Consider the following 15,597-nt stretch of genomic DNA (forward strand, 5'->3'; position numbering starts at 1 on the left):
TTGGAGAAAAATGATGTCGGCTTCCGTTGAAACTCCAAGTTTTTGCTTTTCGATCGTCATTTTCGAATAATATATGACATAGCAAAACCCTGGGCATCTTTCCCCACTCTCCCCTATTGGCTCTCGGCTGACCTCGTTGGGACCGTCAACGAGTCCATGCATAACGCAGGCCGCGGCCAGGCGACGGCAGCGTCAGACGACGGCGGACGGGCCGGGTGAGGGAGGGGGTGGCGAAAGATTGGTTGGTGGAGGGACGCTGTCGCGAAGGGACGGCTATTGGAGGGACACTGTCGCAAAGGGACGGGTTCGGGTCTCGGGTGGTCCAGGCCGTGATGCCAGGAGGGCCTTGCGTAAAGGGAGTGTAGGAAGCCGCAACTGGTTGACCGCCTAGTGATCAGGCTCAGAAGAGATGCTTTTTTCACGGGTTAACCCGCGCCCTGCTGGGGGGGGGGGGGGGGTGTTTGAACACCCCCCACCCCTTGTGGTTTTTCGCAACGTTTTTAGTACACCTTATCATACATCAATTCTACACATGTTGTGAAAATTTCAGACCAAGGTCATTCAAGGTCAGGTCACCAGGTCACTTGAAGTGACCTCACCTCATAAAAAGTTTCAATGTCTGTCAAAGCTACACCGAGTGACCGATCGCTTTGAAACTTTCAGCGATTGCTAAGAGCAATAGCATGTACAAAATGTATATCTCAGAATTTTGATATCGATGACCTAAGGTCAGGTCAATTTTGCGACCTCCCCATTATAAGTCAATGGGAGAAAAATGAAATGCGCCTCCTTTGGACGAAAGACATTATAAACACTCCCAAACACTGAATTATAAGTGTTTTAGACACACTGAACATGAAAATGGTGTCCGTGATCCCTGTTTATGCCCTGAGGTCATCTTAGGTCACGAATGGTATCTAACAGTTTTTCGCAAATAACTTTTGTCAGAGGCATGCTAGAGCGATGAAAACGCCTTAGATGTGTTCAGCTCGACGATACGGATCGACTGATATGCAACATGACCATTTCCGGTCAGGTCATGACCTTGACCTGAGGTAAAATTTTCAAGTTGACCTTTCAAGGTCAAGTTATAGTTCATTCGATGCGTCTTGACGAGAGGAACACGATGCCGGTAAAAGTAAGCTCGTACAAGGCGTGGGTCAAAAGTTATTGCTGAAAAACTGTTTCCGAAAAAATCGGCTATTTTTGCAGTTTTTGCCCCCTGCAGGCAAAACCGTTGACGTTAGGTCAAATCTGAGAGAATTACTCAGAAAGGGCGTTAATAGGGCTATCGAATGCGCTTTTCCGCGGCGCTGTAGCTCTATTGGTTCCCGAGTTATGCGTTGGCTTCTTGGAAATTGTCGACATTCGACCTGGAAATCGGCGAAATTTTGCCTTCAATGACCTCTGGTGACCTGACCTTTGACCTGACCAAAAAATTGACCGAAGTGATTTCGTCATTATTTTTGACGCTCTTTCGAACGCCGCCTTCCGCGTATCGCTACATGGCTCAGGAGCCGAGTTAGAAGGGGGGTGTTCAAACACCTCCCCCCCCCCAGCAGGGCGTGGAAATCCAGGACCCCCAGCCGGGCGCGGGTTAAAGAGTAGATAGGCACACTGCTGTTGCTTTTGAGCGGAGTGAGCTTTGCCCTCCCCCTCTCCTATTCCTCACGCCCGTCTTCCGTTCCCCGCCCCGCTCCAACCCCTCCCACCCTCTGTGGCCGGTCCGGGCACTCGTCCGCCGCGGCGCTCCGCAACTCGAAAAGGATAGCCAGGCGAGAGATGCGCTTAGTGAAGTTTGGCGAGGAGGCGGGCCGGCCGGAGTGCGAGCTCCGGGTTGTTAGCGGCTCTGTTTGCCTCCCAGTCGGCAGGAGTTCACTGAGATTTCGCCGCCGATTGATTTTCTATCGCGAATGCCGCCCGCGCGAGAGAGAACAATGGCGCCCATTAGTGTAAGACCCGAAGCTGTTTCAAATGAGAGCTCACACTCGGCTCGGAGTTTTTTTTTGTAGTATTTTCAGATAAGCTCTTTTGTAAAAATTTAATCGAAACTCGATAATCCGCGGGAATCTGTGATGGGTTTGAGATTGGGTGGCGGTCGGGCGAACTGGGGCGCCCAGTAGCAGAAAATGGAGGTGACAGTTGCGGCGGACGAAGTACTTAAGTGGCGCCAGGCCATCGCTTATGGTTGATGATTCTAGATTTGACGTTGAAAGCCGAATGGCCATCAGAGTAGATGATGCTTTGATGGAGGGAGTTACTTTGGCGTTGGTCCGAGGCGCTATGGGGCTACGCCGAAGGCGAGCTGGAAATATTGAGTGTCTGTGGCGGGAAAACAAGTCGAGTCGAAATTCACTTTGGACACGGCAGGTATGCCGTTACGGATGATTTTTACAATGCAAGCGTGTGATTTAGATGAGTAATAATTTATAATGCTTATCATTCGAAGAAGGTAAACATTTTTTAGAGATATTCAATCGAAAGGCAATCGCTTGGCAATGAGCATCCTATAAAACCTATTGGGATGCTTTGACCATCAGGTGAAACTGGACATGTATAAGCGTATTGTAGCGCCTCCTGTTATTCTTTATCTCTGCATCCCTCTCCCTTTCCATCTCCCTCTCCTTCTACCTCTCCCTCTCCCTCTCCCTCTCCCTCTCCCTCTCCCTCTTCCTCTTCCTCTCCCTCTCCCTCTCCCTCTCTCTTTCCCTCCCTCCCTCTCTTCCTCTCTCTCTCGCCACTCTGGGGCGTTAAGCTGCTGCAACTGCTGCTCGATGCTCCAAACGCGCCTGCAACTGGCGACGCACTCGGAGAAAGGCGAAATAAGACGGAATTCAGAAAATGTCGGAAGTCGCTCTGTGAATATTCAGATGATTGCAATAGAGGAAGCAACGGCTCACTGAACTGCAATCTGATTACGTCGCTGAACTCCCCCGGTAAACCCCCCACCGACCTTTTGTCTAGTTCGCGACGTTTACATTGGACTACTTCCGTGTGCCGTAATGCATACTAAGAATGCAGCTGGCAGCTGAAAAGTTCACTCCTATCTGTCCGGTCCGTGCTCATTTCCCCCTGTCCTCGTCTCGGTATAACGTGTCTTTCTTGTATTCACGTTCATACGTCTCATCCTGACGACCGCCAGCACTCTCATCTACATCGACATTGCCTGGTCCGGGCGCGTGCGGCGGTGTCCGTTCCTCCCTGACCGCGCTGGCAATCCGGGCCCGGCCCGTGAGCGACTGGGGGGTCAGCCGGCGCGGTCTCTCACGTCGCGGCCACAGACGGTGACCTTTACAAAGTTCAGTGGCGGCCGGCCCGGCCCGGCCTGGCGTCGTGTCAGGCTCAGAGGCGCACCGTCAGCTAGTCTCGGTACCGAGCGGCTACGGCTGCCGGGTCGGCCTGCACGGCGATCGACCAGAGGTGTCTCACTGGTGGATCTTCGGACGGGGGGGGGCTGGGTTCTCAGGCTGTGCATCTTTTTAACGAATTTTATGGATTTTGAGAATGAGCTCTCGCGCACGAATAGATCCAAAGAAATAGAATAAGAAGGTAGGGCTTGGGCTGAGAAGGAAGGGCTTGCTGGTTGAAGTTTTTTATAGATAAGTGGGACCGCGCTTCGTGACGATTCTCTGAGTGTGCTGCGTACGTTCGCCTGTTCTGCGGGTCGCATGAGAAGTTCCTGATGCTCTCATGGCCCATAGGTCATCGATGCCGGCTTCCGGATAAAACTGACTTTTGAAGTTGCTTGGAATGACTAGTAAGCTTTTGCGAGGGAAATACTTGAAATGACGACTTTTTTCTTAATCTCACGAACCGACAGGCGAACGCCATCAGAAGGCTTGCTATAAAAACTAAAGGCTTGCTATACCTAATTCTGCTATGGGTTCAACGATTAGCTGTTTGGTGAACTGCTCGAACTTTGCTGATTGATTGTGTGATTGATTTTCGCCGCTTGAATGTGCGTCACACATGGCCGTATTTGTGCTGTGCACGTCGAGCAGGTGGTAGGATAACGGCAGCTGGCGTTCACTGGAAAGGTCAGCCCTGGTTCGGCCGAGTGCACTAAAAATGGTATAGTCCGGCCGTCAGCGGGGGCTGTCATGAAACTCAATCAACATAGGGGAGAACATTTCCACGAGGAGTGCGCGAATGCCGCCTTGCCGCCCAAAAAGCTGCTTTCAATAATGACGATATCGTGTGGAAAACGAGCGTCCACGCGAGCTCGTGTTTGTGGTGTTTCTTTGCTGTTAATGGCGTTTTCACCATTCAGGTCAGGAATGCTTTTATGTCGTCCAAGTTGGGGCTGGTCGTTAGGCAGTTCTTGACGTCCGTGCTGTTGCGTGCAAGAAGCGCATTAACTTGGAAGATATTTTGTGACAGAAAATATGCGTCAATTGGTGACAGTTTGTGCAGGGATTAATAGAAAGTGAGCTGTTCCATAGCGATGATCGGTTTAGCTCAATATATACTTTTTCTGAGTTTGAGCTTTTTACAGTGCATGTACCTCAGTAACGCTGTCGCCGCATAAATGCATTATACCTTCATTCACTTAAGAATAACTTTGTTTTCATGTGTCCCTCCCGCTGATTTAGCAACTAACGGCGACTAAACGGGGTCTCTGGGCTGCTGTTGGCAGGCGAATTGGCCTCTTCCGCTACAGAAAATGGCGTCTATTTATGCATAGAGCTCGCCTAGTTGGGGATGACATCGAGCCTTTATGAGCTTGGCCCCCCTCATATCTGCCACCGAACAATAACTTATTCCGGCTGCAAAACAGGGACAGCGAAAATGTTCACAAGATGTTCGGGATGCGGCGGATATCAAGTTGGTATTTTGAGTGGACGACTTGCCACTGTTATCGTTTTGCTGTAATTTCATTTACGGATTAATTATGCTATTAATTATGCATCTTTGAAAATGGACATTGATATAAAAATAGAAGTTTGGAACTGGATACAGTATTCCCCAAAATGAAAGTAAAATAAAGTGTCCGGCTCAGCTACCCGTTCCTCTGACCCTGTGTGACCCTTTGACCGTGACCCGTGTACCAGACCCGATCAGGAACCCCGCTCACCCCAAGCAGCCGCCATCCTCCCTCCATATTACTGATGGCCTCTGATCGGTATTCGAGTGCGTCTTGTTTGTCGCCGCCGCGCCGGCGGCATATGCGGCGCTCATCGGCGTCGCATACGAACCAGCCGCGGCCGCGGGGCTCGTCCGACCAGCGGCAGTGAAATGGATGGCCCTGGGCGGATCGGAGGGTTTTTGAGCTGCAACACTCACTGCCGCCGGCATCGGGAGGGTGTGGTGCTGTGTAGGGTTCAGCCGAGGCGGCTCACCGCTGTCTCGTTATGTCATCTTTATCTCCCAGGATCTCTGCGCAGTCTGCAGTCTCTCCGCACTCCCTGTACCTGCGTCCCCGAGTGTGCGTCTGTCCCGTGTGCCCCGCCCCCTCCAGCCCACTCCGGTTTCCCAATGGTGACGCTGCCCTCGCTCTGTCCCTCAGGAAGCATATATCGGCGCGGCGCCCGGCGATGGAGGAAACTGTACAAGGTCAATGGCCATATCTTCCAGGCGAAACGCTTCAACCGGGTGAGTGTCACTGAACTGAAGATTGAAATGTCGGAACAGCGACTCCAAGTAAAAACAGCGGCATCTCGAAATGAAGACTCAAAAAGTTCGGTAATCGTTCCCGCTGAGATGCAGGACAATAATGTTTGATGAAGTTGCTCCGGAATCTTTTATTTTGAGGTTACTGCGCTCCAGTTCCTGCTTGCTGCTGTGCGGACTTTGCACTCAGCTGTCCCCCCCCCGGTACTGATGACGTCACAGTTGAGCTGCGTGAAGGGGGGGGGGGGTGCGAGTGATGTGCCATTCTCACGATACCCGTCAATCCATCATACTTGCCGGGGGCCGCACCGACTCAAAGTGGCCGGTCCAGGTGGCGGCGTGCCTCCGGGCCAATTATTGATTGGCGAGACATTGCCGCGACATGCCGCCTAGGCCACTGTTTTGGCGTGGACCATGTGAACCGCTCGGCGGCAGGCGCAGTCAGGTCACCGCATGGACAGACGCAGTGATCGAGAGTGAGTCGGCCGATATGCGAGGCTTCTGACTGCATTGGATGCATAGAGTGGACCATGATATACACTAAGCGGTGCCGTTAAATTCATCAAAAGTTTCCGCATAAATAACTGGCAGTCAAGGGCAGTATATTTAGGCGTCTGGAAACTTCTCATCAATCTTCGGAAGCAAACGAAAAGCCATGCATTTTGTATGATACTTTCATCATTTAAATTTATGGAAGTAACGTGACCTTCGCTCTATTGCAGACATTCGAAGAACGCTCCATCATTGCCACCAAAATAATCGTTTAAGGCATTTGAAATCACTTGGTTATATTGGCTGCTTCATCGAACCTTTTTTGCTTTCGATTATGGTCTGATTTATCCCGTCATTATTTTATGTCGTTGCATGATATGCTTGGTAAGCATAGCATGCTTTATGAGTCATTCTTTTCTTAGCGTGAATTAGGCAATTTATTTCGCTTCCTTCCTTGAGGATATTCGTGACTTCATTGTTTGGGTATCATTCCGTGTCGAAATTTGTTTGATTTTACCCCATGCAGGCCATTACTGCGCCGCGCGAATCGCCCTTGGAATCGCTGCTGATGATCGGGTGCGAACTATAAAGGTCTGCTGGCAGCCATGTCGCGCGCATTTTTGGCTCCTCGGCGACGCGCCGGGCACGTTTGGCGGTGATTTCGGCTAATTTTCCGCCATTGGCGACCATTATCCGGGCCGATTGGCCGGCGTCCCGCCCCCCTTGTTAGCGCGTGCCGGCCGGCGAGTGATGATGTAGGTACCCGGGGCCCTCCCTCCCCTCCGCCCGTCCCCGCTCGATCCGCCACGGTTGGGGGAGACCCTGGCACGAGGAAGTGACCGAACTGCGGCCCAGGGAGGGGTTAAAGCAGACGAAGAGGACAGAAGAGAATCGGTGAAAGTGATGAAAGGGGTAAAGAAGGCAATAATGAGTGGTAGTGCTGTTAGCTTCAAAAACTAATCACTGAAATGTCGCACCTGCTTACGCTCTCGCCCAGGCACCTGCCGAGGCTTGCGGTGACCTGTAACCGAGACAGGTGACCTCTGGCTGTAAAGATGACCTCTGACCAAAGCAGATGGCCTCTGACCGATACTTGTGACCCCTATCCGGAAAAGATGACCTTTGACCGGGAGAGATGACCTTTGACGGAGAGGGGTGACCTATCATCATCATCATCATCACATATATTTGAACATCCAGACGCATGTATGAATTAGTACAAAAGCACTTACGTGCTTAAGTCGAGGTACATTATTCACACTGGTCCATGATAACTGACAACAATCACCCCACATCACACATCACCAGTCCACATCGGTCTACGGAGTCACTCATCACGACGCAAGAAACACATCATTCTGCTTCTACTGAGACTAGTAGAAGGTAGACACCTAACCTATGACACAGGGCAGGTGACCCTATCCGGTTCAGGTGACCTCTGACTGCGACAGGTGACCTCTGACGGGTTCAGGTGACCTCTGACCGCGACAGATGACCTCTGACCCGGTGTGTCCCCGCGGGCGGCGCGGCGGCTGAGCGGCCGACGGCGGGCCGTCAGCTGAGCTCTCCGCTGCTCCGACGATCGATGGTGCCGTGCTGGCGGCGGGGTAAACCGGGGTACACAGCGCTACGTACCGGGCGGGGTAAACCGGGGTACACACAGCGTACTGGTACTGGGTACACATCGTACTGGCTGAGTACCGGGGAACACAGCGTACTGGCCGGGGTACACGGCGCATTGGCCGGGTGCTGGGGTACACAGCGTACTGGCCGGGGTACACGGCGTACTGACCGGGGTGCACGGCGCATTGGACGGGTACTGGAGAACACAGCGTACTGGCCGGGGTACAGGGTGCACAGCGATCGATAGCTACACTTCCGATTTGCTGGGATATATTAGACCTGCGATATAGTTACTGCATAATGTGAAGCGACCTATCTTCCACTCTAGTGGATAGCGTTTCTTTGCGATTTATGAGGGCACAGAGGCGTTTTGGAGCGGCGCTGTCTCGCCCCGGAACCCCTATCTATCTATTCATTCTGGAGTCCATCTAATCAAATCGTCTATTTAGTATCTATCGTCACCTGAAGGATGGAAGCGATCGGCGGTGGCGGCTGCTCCATTATTACTGTCTGCCCGTCGCGACCCACGGGCCCTATCACCGGCACCCTACCGCCTGTCCGGGGCGTCTGTCCGTCCATCCGGCCGTCTGGCGCGGCACGGACAATATCGCCGGCACCTACCCCCTGCCGGCCGGCGGTCATCACCGGGTCATCTGGCCGGTGGTGACAATCACCGCGGTCACCGGTCACCGGTCACCAGCGGCGCCGGCCAGCGCCACATATTACATTATAGATTCCATTCAGTGTCGGCGGCCGACCGTCCGACCGGTCCGCTCACCGCCGGCCAATGAATAATGGAGACGGCCGGTGCCGAGTCGGCGCCAGCTCCGCATCCCGGCACCGCCGCCGTCGACGGCGGCGGAAAAATCGACACAAACTGCCAGAGGGGCTCATGAAAATCGCATGGTCTGCGGTGCTGGTGTGTCCATAGCTTATGAGCCGATCATGCACGAGGAAATTAAGTGGTGCTGAATTTCGCTAGAATGGTTTTGCGATGTTATCTAAATTTTCATATTGGGATTGATATGAAGAAAATCCAAACGGCAGGCTCTCCCATCCCCTCTCGTCTGGCTTTTATCTTTTTTTCCCGCGGGGCCATGCGTCCGAGAGTCTGGTGGGCCAACTGGCGGAGGTCTGGAGAGGTGCCATTCCGAGTCACTGCGGCTGATGTGTCGCCGCGGCGGGCAGACGCCGCGCCGGCGGTGCTGGGGCGTGGCGGCGCTCACCGGCGGGCGGTGCGGAACCATTCACCAATTAGCCGACCGGTCGTGGGAGGTCGGCGCTGGCAGGCGCCGCTCCCCTGGTAACCAGCTCGTGCTGAGACGATGTGGTGGGCGACCAGACGACCGAGCCCACGCCGCAGGAATTTGGGATGAAGGGGTGGGCGTGAACGAAGGTGGTTGGATATCGCGCGACAAAAATGGTGCCCGCATTTGTAGGGATTAAATGAAAAATTGCTATGGAGATAAGCCGTGTTGGAAATAACCTTATGCTCTTACACCGTACATAGAGTAAAGGATAAATGCACTATCATTTGAACAAAATGAAATGAAATGAAATGAAATAACGAAGATACTACTCGATGCTCACTCTGCATGTGTGAGTAAACTGAGACTACAGGGTGGTATGTTGATTTTAAATTGGGCGGGAGAGGGGTGATAACTACTGCTGCTTACTTTATACCAGTCCACACTGCACAGGCCACAGACACAGAGACAGAAACACGCGGCACTCATGCGTTGATGTCTCCGTGCCTGTCTTGTCGTTGTGTTCGGTGCACTGAAGCACAGCGCACGCGGTGCGGCGAAGGCGGTGACTGGACTGGTAGACTGTGCCGCAGTACCGGCATGTAAGGCGGGACAGTCTACCACCAGCCGCCGCGCCCGCCACGCTGAAGCGTAGTGTGGCGACGGTCCTGATCTGCATTGGCTGAACCTTCGAGGCGTCTCGTTATGACTGTGGCGTACGACTGTATTTATTCCAGTTATTTTATCTGCTTTCTAAACTGCTATTATGCCTCAAGCCTCTTGTTGCGCTGCTCTTCCGTGATCCTTACGAAACACACCTTTTTTAACAGAGCGCCGCCTGTGCCTACTGCCAAGACCGGATTTGGGGCCTGGGACGGCAGGGCTTCAAGTGCACCCAGTGTAAGCTGCTCATCCATAAAAAGTGTCACAAGCTACTGAAAAAGAAATGCACGGGGGAGCCGGTGGCGCCGACACACCTGGTGACTGACTCCGCTAACGGCGAGCGAGATGTGCCTTCACCCGGTGAGTGGCGGGCTGCTGACGGGGCTGGGCGGGATGTGTGGTGAGGGAGGGACTCAGTGAGGGGTACGGCGGTAAAAATGGTAGGGAGCTATGAGATATGAGGAAGCCAGTGAGGGTTGAGGTGGTAGGGACCTGTGAAATTTGCTGTGAAGGGAGACCATGTGCTGCTTGACCTGTTTGAGGTACATGTGTGGATGGAACGGTGTATTTGTCAAGGCATCGGGTCACGTCGATCTGATCTGCGCTGATCTAACAATATCCCAATAATTTCCGTGTTTCGGTAAAACTTCAAGACGTAGGCGGGTAATGCTTATTTCCTCACAATTAGTGACGGCAGTTACACGCAGAGGCTCTAAAAGCAAGATACTGGTACGGGGAAGGATGCAACCTATGCCGCCTGTCACCTCAAGCCTTATAGCCAACCATCTGTTCCTGTGACCACCCGGCGTGTGCAGGTCGGGCTCTGCCTCGTTTTCCCGTCTTTGTGTGGCCCATCACGCGCCGCGCCAGATCTCTGTGTCCGGCGAGACAACTGAGACAAATGTGTCATTCTCGGCAGCAAAAACAGTCATCGTCCGGCGCGACATCGCGCCCCAAAAAAGGACAGACTTCTGGCCGGCCGTGTGGCCTCCGATGCGCTCCTGGTGTTTGTGCTAGCGTTGCCGCCAGCACCGTTGTATCTCAGTGTGATTAGAGTGGTGGAGAATGAGGTCGCGCTATGTCCGCTCAGGATGTTGTGTTCGCTCTATTTTGTCGCGTGATCTTTTGCGGTGCTAGTGGCGGCAAGTCTGGTTTATTTTCTATACAAAGCTGATATGTAAAGATATAACGTTTCCTGTGCAAACGCCTATCGCGTTTGCTGTACAAACGCTATTCCGAACTGGGCCCGGCGTGCCTTTTTGTGCCGCGGACAATCCGCTGCCGTTGTGGCGGACCAATTAATCTGCGAGTCTGCCGGGCGCGCTACCGATGCGCCCATTGACGCCAGTGGGGAGAGAGTCGCAGGCCGGCGCGGCGGTCGGCTGTCTCGCGTGCCAGCGTCAATGGTAATGATGGCTAACGGTAGCAGCTTTCACGCAAGCGAGCGCCGCTCTGTCCGCCTCACGGCTCTTTCCCCCGTCCTCTCTCTCCGAGTGGAGGGAGAGGGGGAGGGGCGAAAACAGAGCGCTGCCAGCGCTGTAGCCAGCGCGAAACTCGTGCGGCACCAGATCCCGATAAGGGGATTTATTTGCCGTGTTATCGCCGCTGCAGTTTTAAGTGTTTGAGAGGATTAAGTGTGGCGTTAAAGATAGTGTTGTGTTGGGTCGCGCACCCTGTCCATTATGAAACGCTTTCTACTGACGTTGATGCACTGCCACGACCGTTGAAAACTGTGCATTGATTCTGGATTGTGCTCAAGACGTGAAGTGGCTTCTGACTTCTGATTGCATGCATTTAGTGCAGAAATAATTACCGTTCAAAAGGTCTGCGATTGTAACTCATGTTTACCGATTGTGACCTGTGACGAACTTTGTCCGAACACGAACCGAGACTCTCCAAAATCATTACCCGTGCTACCTTTGACCTCTGCGCTGCAGCGAGCGACCGAACGCAGTCACCCCGCGGCCGGAAAGCTCGTATCTTCGGGCGACTTGAACCGTCATCCGTCAGTCAATCCTATGCATCACATCACCGGCCAGCTCCCCAGCGGCGGCGCCGCGACCGGCGGCGCTTATCGGGGCTGGCACGCGGCGCGGCCGGCCTGACCTTTCGGACCGGCGACGCCGAATATGCTGGCGCCGTCGATGAATAAAACGCCATCCGATCGTAAATTGGAGTCGGCGGCGCGGGCGGCCCGCGCGCGACGTGCAGGGATGCGGGGAGGGTGGGACCTACCCTGCAGGGGTAGGGGGCCGCAGGCGCTGCGTTAGTGGACTGAAAACGACAGCTTTGCGAGGGGTACAGGCACGCTGGAAGGTCGAGAAATGGCGTGGCCGGTCGGAGGCGCCGGCGTGTTTGTCGTCGTCCTCAGTATGTGGTAACGAGCTGGCGGCTGGACCGTAACAGGGTTTGTCTCGTTGGCTCGTTGGCGCTCTGAGTGCGTTTTTCTGGTCGCGCTGGCGTGTGTTTCCTCGCCGCCGAACGCGTCCTGCTGGGTGTGGCAACGCGATGGTGACAGACTGGGAGTGCGTGAGCTACCGAGCGGTGTGAATTCAACTAGAGGATGCTTGATTATAGAATGTACATTTAGCTAGTATGTAGAGCTAACAAACTGATGTGTTTTCGGTAGTAGCATTGTGACTGTTTTGTCCTATGTCCGTCACTGTCGCGGGAGACTTGAGAGAAAAGTTGTCCCTCTAAACCTGTCCGGATGGACACGCCACGATGTGGAAATGTTAACAGTCCGCCTTTTCCGAAAGAAGTTGTCTCGGCCATTGTCAAAGTGCTGCGACCCATCTTCGTACCAGTCCCGCAGTTGTACGGTCGGACTGTCGCTGACTGCCGGCCGGTCGTTTTGACCGACTTCTCTGGCTCGTTTCTCTTTGCCTGTCTCCTGAGCAGACAGTGTCCCGCGCCCTTTCGCACGGATTTCAGCGCCGCTCTCTCCCCGTTTACCTGCCGCTCTCTCCCAGTTTACCTGGCGCCCGAAGCGTCGTTCCACTGGTTTTTACGTGCCGTGCCTCTCTTTGTCCGTCGTTTTATGTGTGCTAAACCGGGCAGTGGGACCCCTAACACGTCTGCTCTATCTCTGAAATGCTGTCCTAAAGCCGTGTTTGCAAATGTTACGCTACAATCGTCTCGTCTAACGGCCGTCATCTAAAGCATAACGCGGCGCGTGGTAGCGGCCCGTCATTTTTTCATATAAACCCTCCTTCCGTCTTTTTTCTGTACCTGTGCTATGCTTCATCGCAAACCGTTCCGTAATTGTTTTTTGTCCCGTCTCCGTCGTTTCCCCGTCGTTAACCCATCTCTCACTGCCCTCGTTCTGACTGTCTGTGTGCTATTTTAGAGACTCTGCTGTCCCGTTCTGATTGTCGGTGCACTGTTTCAGAGGCGGACAGTGTGGTGCCGCCCACCAGCGCGCACATTCCTGTGCCGATCGAGGACACGCTGCCACCCCCGTCCGCCGCCACAGAAGTGGTCAGCGTCGACGCGCCGTCGGCAGGTCAGTGAAAGTCGGAGCGGTAGTCGTGGGTTCGATTCTTGCGGTGGAGTGGATATTTTTTTCGTTTGATAACAGTTCAAAGCTTTGATCTTATTGTTGTTATTTGATTTCACCTTTGCGGCTACATTTTGCGGCGGTGCTTTTTGTTCTGGAATTGAATTTCACTTCAAATGTCGGTACACATTTGGTTGATGGAAAATCGTTTGGTGGTGCACGTGAGGTGGCGCGTTTGAAATATTTGGAAGGTTTTGCTGCAGACTAGCTAGTTAAAGATAGGCTCGCCTTTTCGTGCAAAGATGCCTTAACTAAACACTGCATCAGCTAATTCGCTGAGGTATTTTTCCTTGGGTAAACTCGTAAATTATCCAAAGGCTTTACTTCACCCAGCTAAAATCGTAGAAGTGTGAGTAACGACACCTTTCCGTGCCACTGCGTGCCGCTGATTAGATACCACTGTGGAGTGGTGCGGTGTCAGACTGTAAATAATGCGCATCAGCTATGTATCGACGCCCTTCGCCGATAGCCATTGACGACGTCTTCTGAAGAGTGATAGTAGCGACATAAATCCGTTATGCCGTCTCACTATTTGGCTGGGCCGAATTTGGAAGCCATGATTGCCGTGATGACGTCAGAAGTCGTGTTGTGACGTCATCAGATGGCCTGAGACACGGTCCGGCTCCTCTGGGTGTCCTATATATCGACAATGATGCCTGCCAGCCGCGGCCAACTTGTGAGACGGACGGCCCGTGAGCTGATTCGGCCAGTTGGGACGGAGCCCTGACTAGATTTGGCGGTGATTCGAGCGCCGACAGCGGCGCTAAAGTTTGACTGAAGTGTCAACACGGGTATCGGAAGCCGCTTTGTTCGCGCTGTCTGAGTTATTTACATTGTAGGCGATTGTATCTGGTGTTGCGGCATTGGCAGCCCGCGCCGTCACTGCTTTCAGCTTATTGGAACCGAATCCGCCCGAACAGCAATACAAGTGATCATATTGAATATAGAGAAGCTTTTGTTGACAGCTGAGTGAAAAAGGATTGGCTAACTGTGGCGCTGTTGGCGGTCGATTTTGTCGGCGTTCGGCAGCGAACGTTGTTTGTGAATCATCTCAGTCAGATTCAGAATATGGCACCGTTGGAAATGGACGGTGCCTGCTGCCGAACATGAGAGGCTACTCTTACAGCGACTTTGTGCGCCTTTCGTGATTGGCTACCTTCATCATTGATCGGGTCAGTTGCCGATGTGATTCGACCACATCCCTAACTGGTCAGTGACCTGTGGGATCCCGTCCTAACTCGGTCAAGTTGGACGTGGTCGACGCATTTTCGATAGCTACGAATCAAAAGACTTCGTCGTATTCGGTGTCTTCTGTCGTTCCTGATTGGCGTCTGGATCAAGATATGAAGCGGCCGCTGCTTTTTTATTCGTTAGCCTTGAACAAAGATTACTAGAACATAGGACATAGCCTTGAACTGCAGAATTGTCCCTCTCGTGCTGATAATCAAAGCGATTTGACGCCAACCTTATGTTGCATATCTGTGTTTGATTTACGTTATCTTGACGTCCACAACATATGTATTTGTGTCCATGTTGTCCCTAACATTTTGAATTTGTGCATCTTCTCAACGGAAATGCTTGCAACTCACTTTCGGTATTTGTATGAAAAGTAGCCGCTTTCCTCGGAGTAATGATAAAGAAATACCTACCGTTAGCTACCGGACGCTGCCTAAGTCCGAGTGGGTCTTATTGAAATGAGCCTCGTGCGCACTGGACCATATTCGATGTGCGACCGGCACTGTTTCGGGAATGTGCGAAACGTTTCATCTAGGCTGTTGTCTGATGTCACGCCTCCTAAAAACGTAGATCGAGTAAGGGTTTGCGCTTCTGTACCGGTAATTGAGAAGGGGGTTGAACCCAAATTGAATTTTGGGTTAGAAGGTATTTACGTCCATTTTCTTTAATGTCAGGTCGCCCGGTTCATCAACACAAAATACACGCTCATGACCATGCCCTCAGCAGCCGGCGCGCGTGGCAGGCAGGGCAGGTACCGTCGGTACAGGGGTCAGACCCGACGGCGGCCATCGCTCAGGGCGGGGACGGTAGCGGAGACACATCGGCTGCACCGGGCTATATTGGAGCGGTCATGCGCCCGCTACCGACACGGCTTCTGGTAGCCCGACCGAGGCTCTCGCTCGAACTGAGAGTACAGTATCTTGTGTCCTTCGATGCAACGATCGCTGTTATTTCAAGTGCTGTTCCTATGTGCTTGTTTTTTTTCGTATCGTTTTATTATCTGCACCGACCAGATGCAATAGGCAATATTAATGGACGTTTGGATTGCAATTAAATTGTTTGTTCGGACTTCTTTGGGAGCACTCGAGCGTCCGCCTTCAATGAATTTTCCGATATTGAATGCTTCCAAAAAGGTATTAAAATGTTGTGAGCACTAATTTTGTCTTA

At 52.8% G+C, this 15,597-nt stretch overlaps 1 protein-coding gene across 6 annotated transcripts in view; it reads left to right on the forward strand.

Moving 5' to 3' along the window:
- Positions 1-15,597, forward strand: part of LOC122392175 (atypical protein kinase C-like) — a 137,959-nt gene that overhangs the window by 64,814 nt on the left and 57,548 nt on the right. For all 6 annotated transcript variants that reach the window (XM_043386770.1, XM_043386767.1, XM_043386769.1 and 3 more), the window contains exons 6-8: positions 5,507-5,592; positions 9,803-9,995; positions 13,027-13,140. In XM_043386770.1, the coding sequence (XP_043242705.1) occupies positions 5,507-5,592; positions 9,803-9,995; positions 13,027-13,140 (393 nt within the window). The remainder of the gene's footprint in view (positions 1-5,506; positions 5,593-9,802; positions 9,996-13,026; positions 13,141-15,597) is intronic.

This window comes from Amphibalanus amphitrite, unplaced genomic scaffold (genome assembly GCF_019059575.1).
Source record: "Amphibalanus amphitrite isolate SeventyFive unplaced genomic scaffold, NRLGWU_Aamphi_draft 000473F_arrow, whole genome shotgun sequence".
Taxonomy (NCBI): Eukaryota; Metazoa; Arthropoda; class Thecostraca; order Balanomorpha; family Balanidae; genus Amphibalanus; species Amphibalanus amphitrite.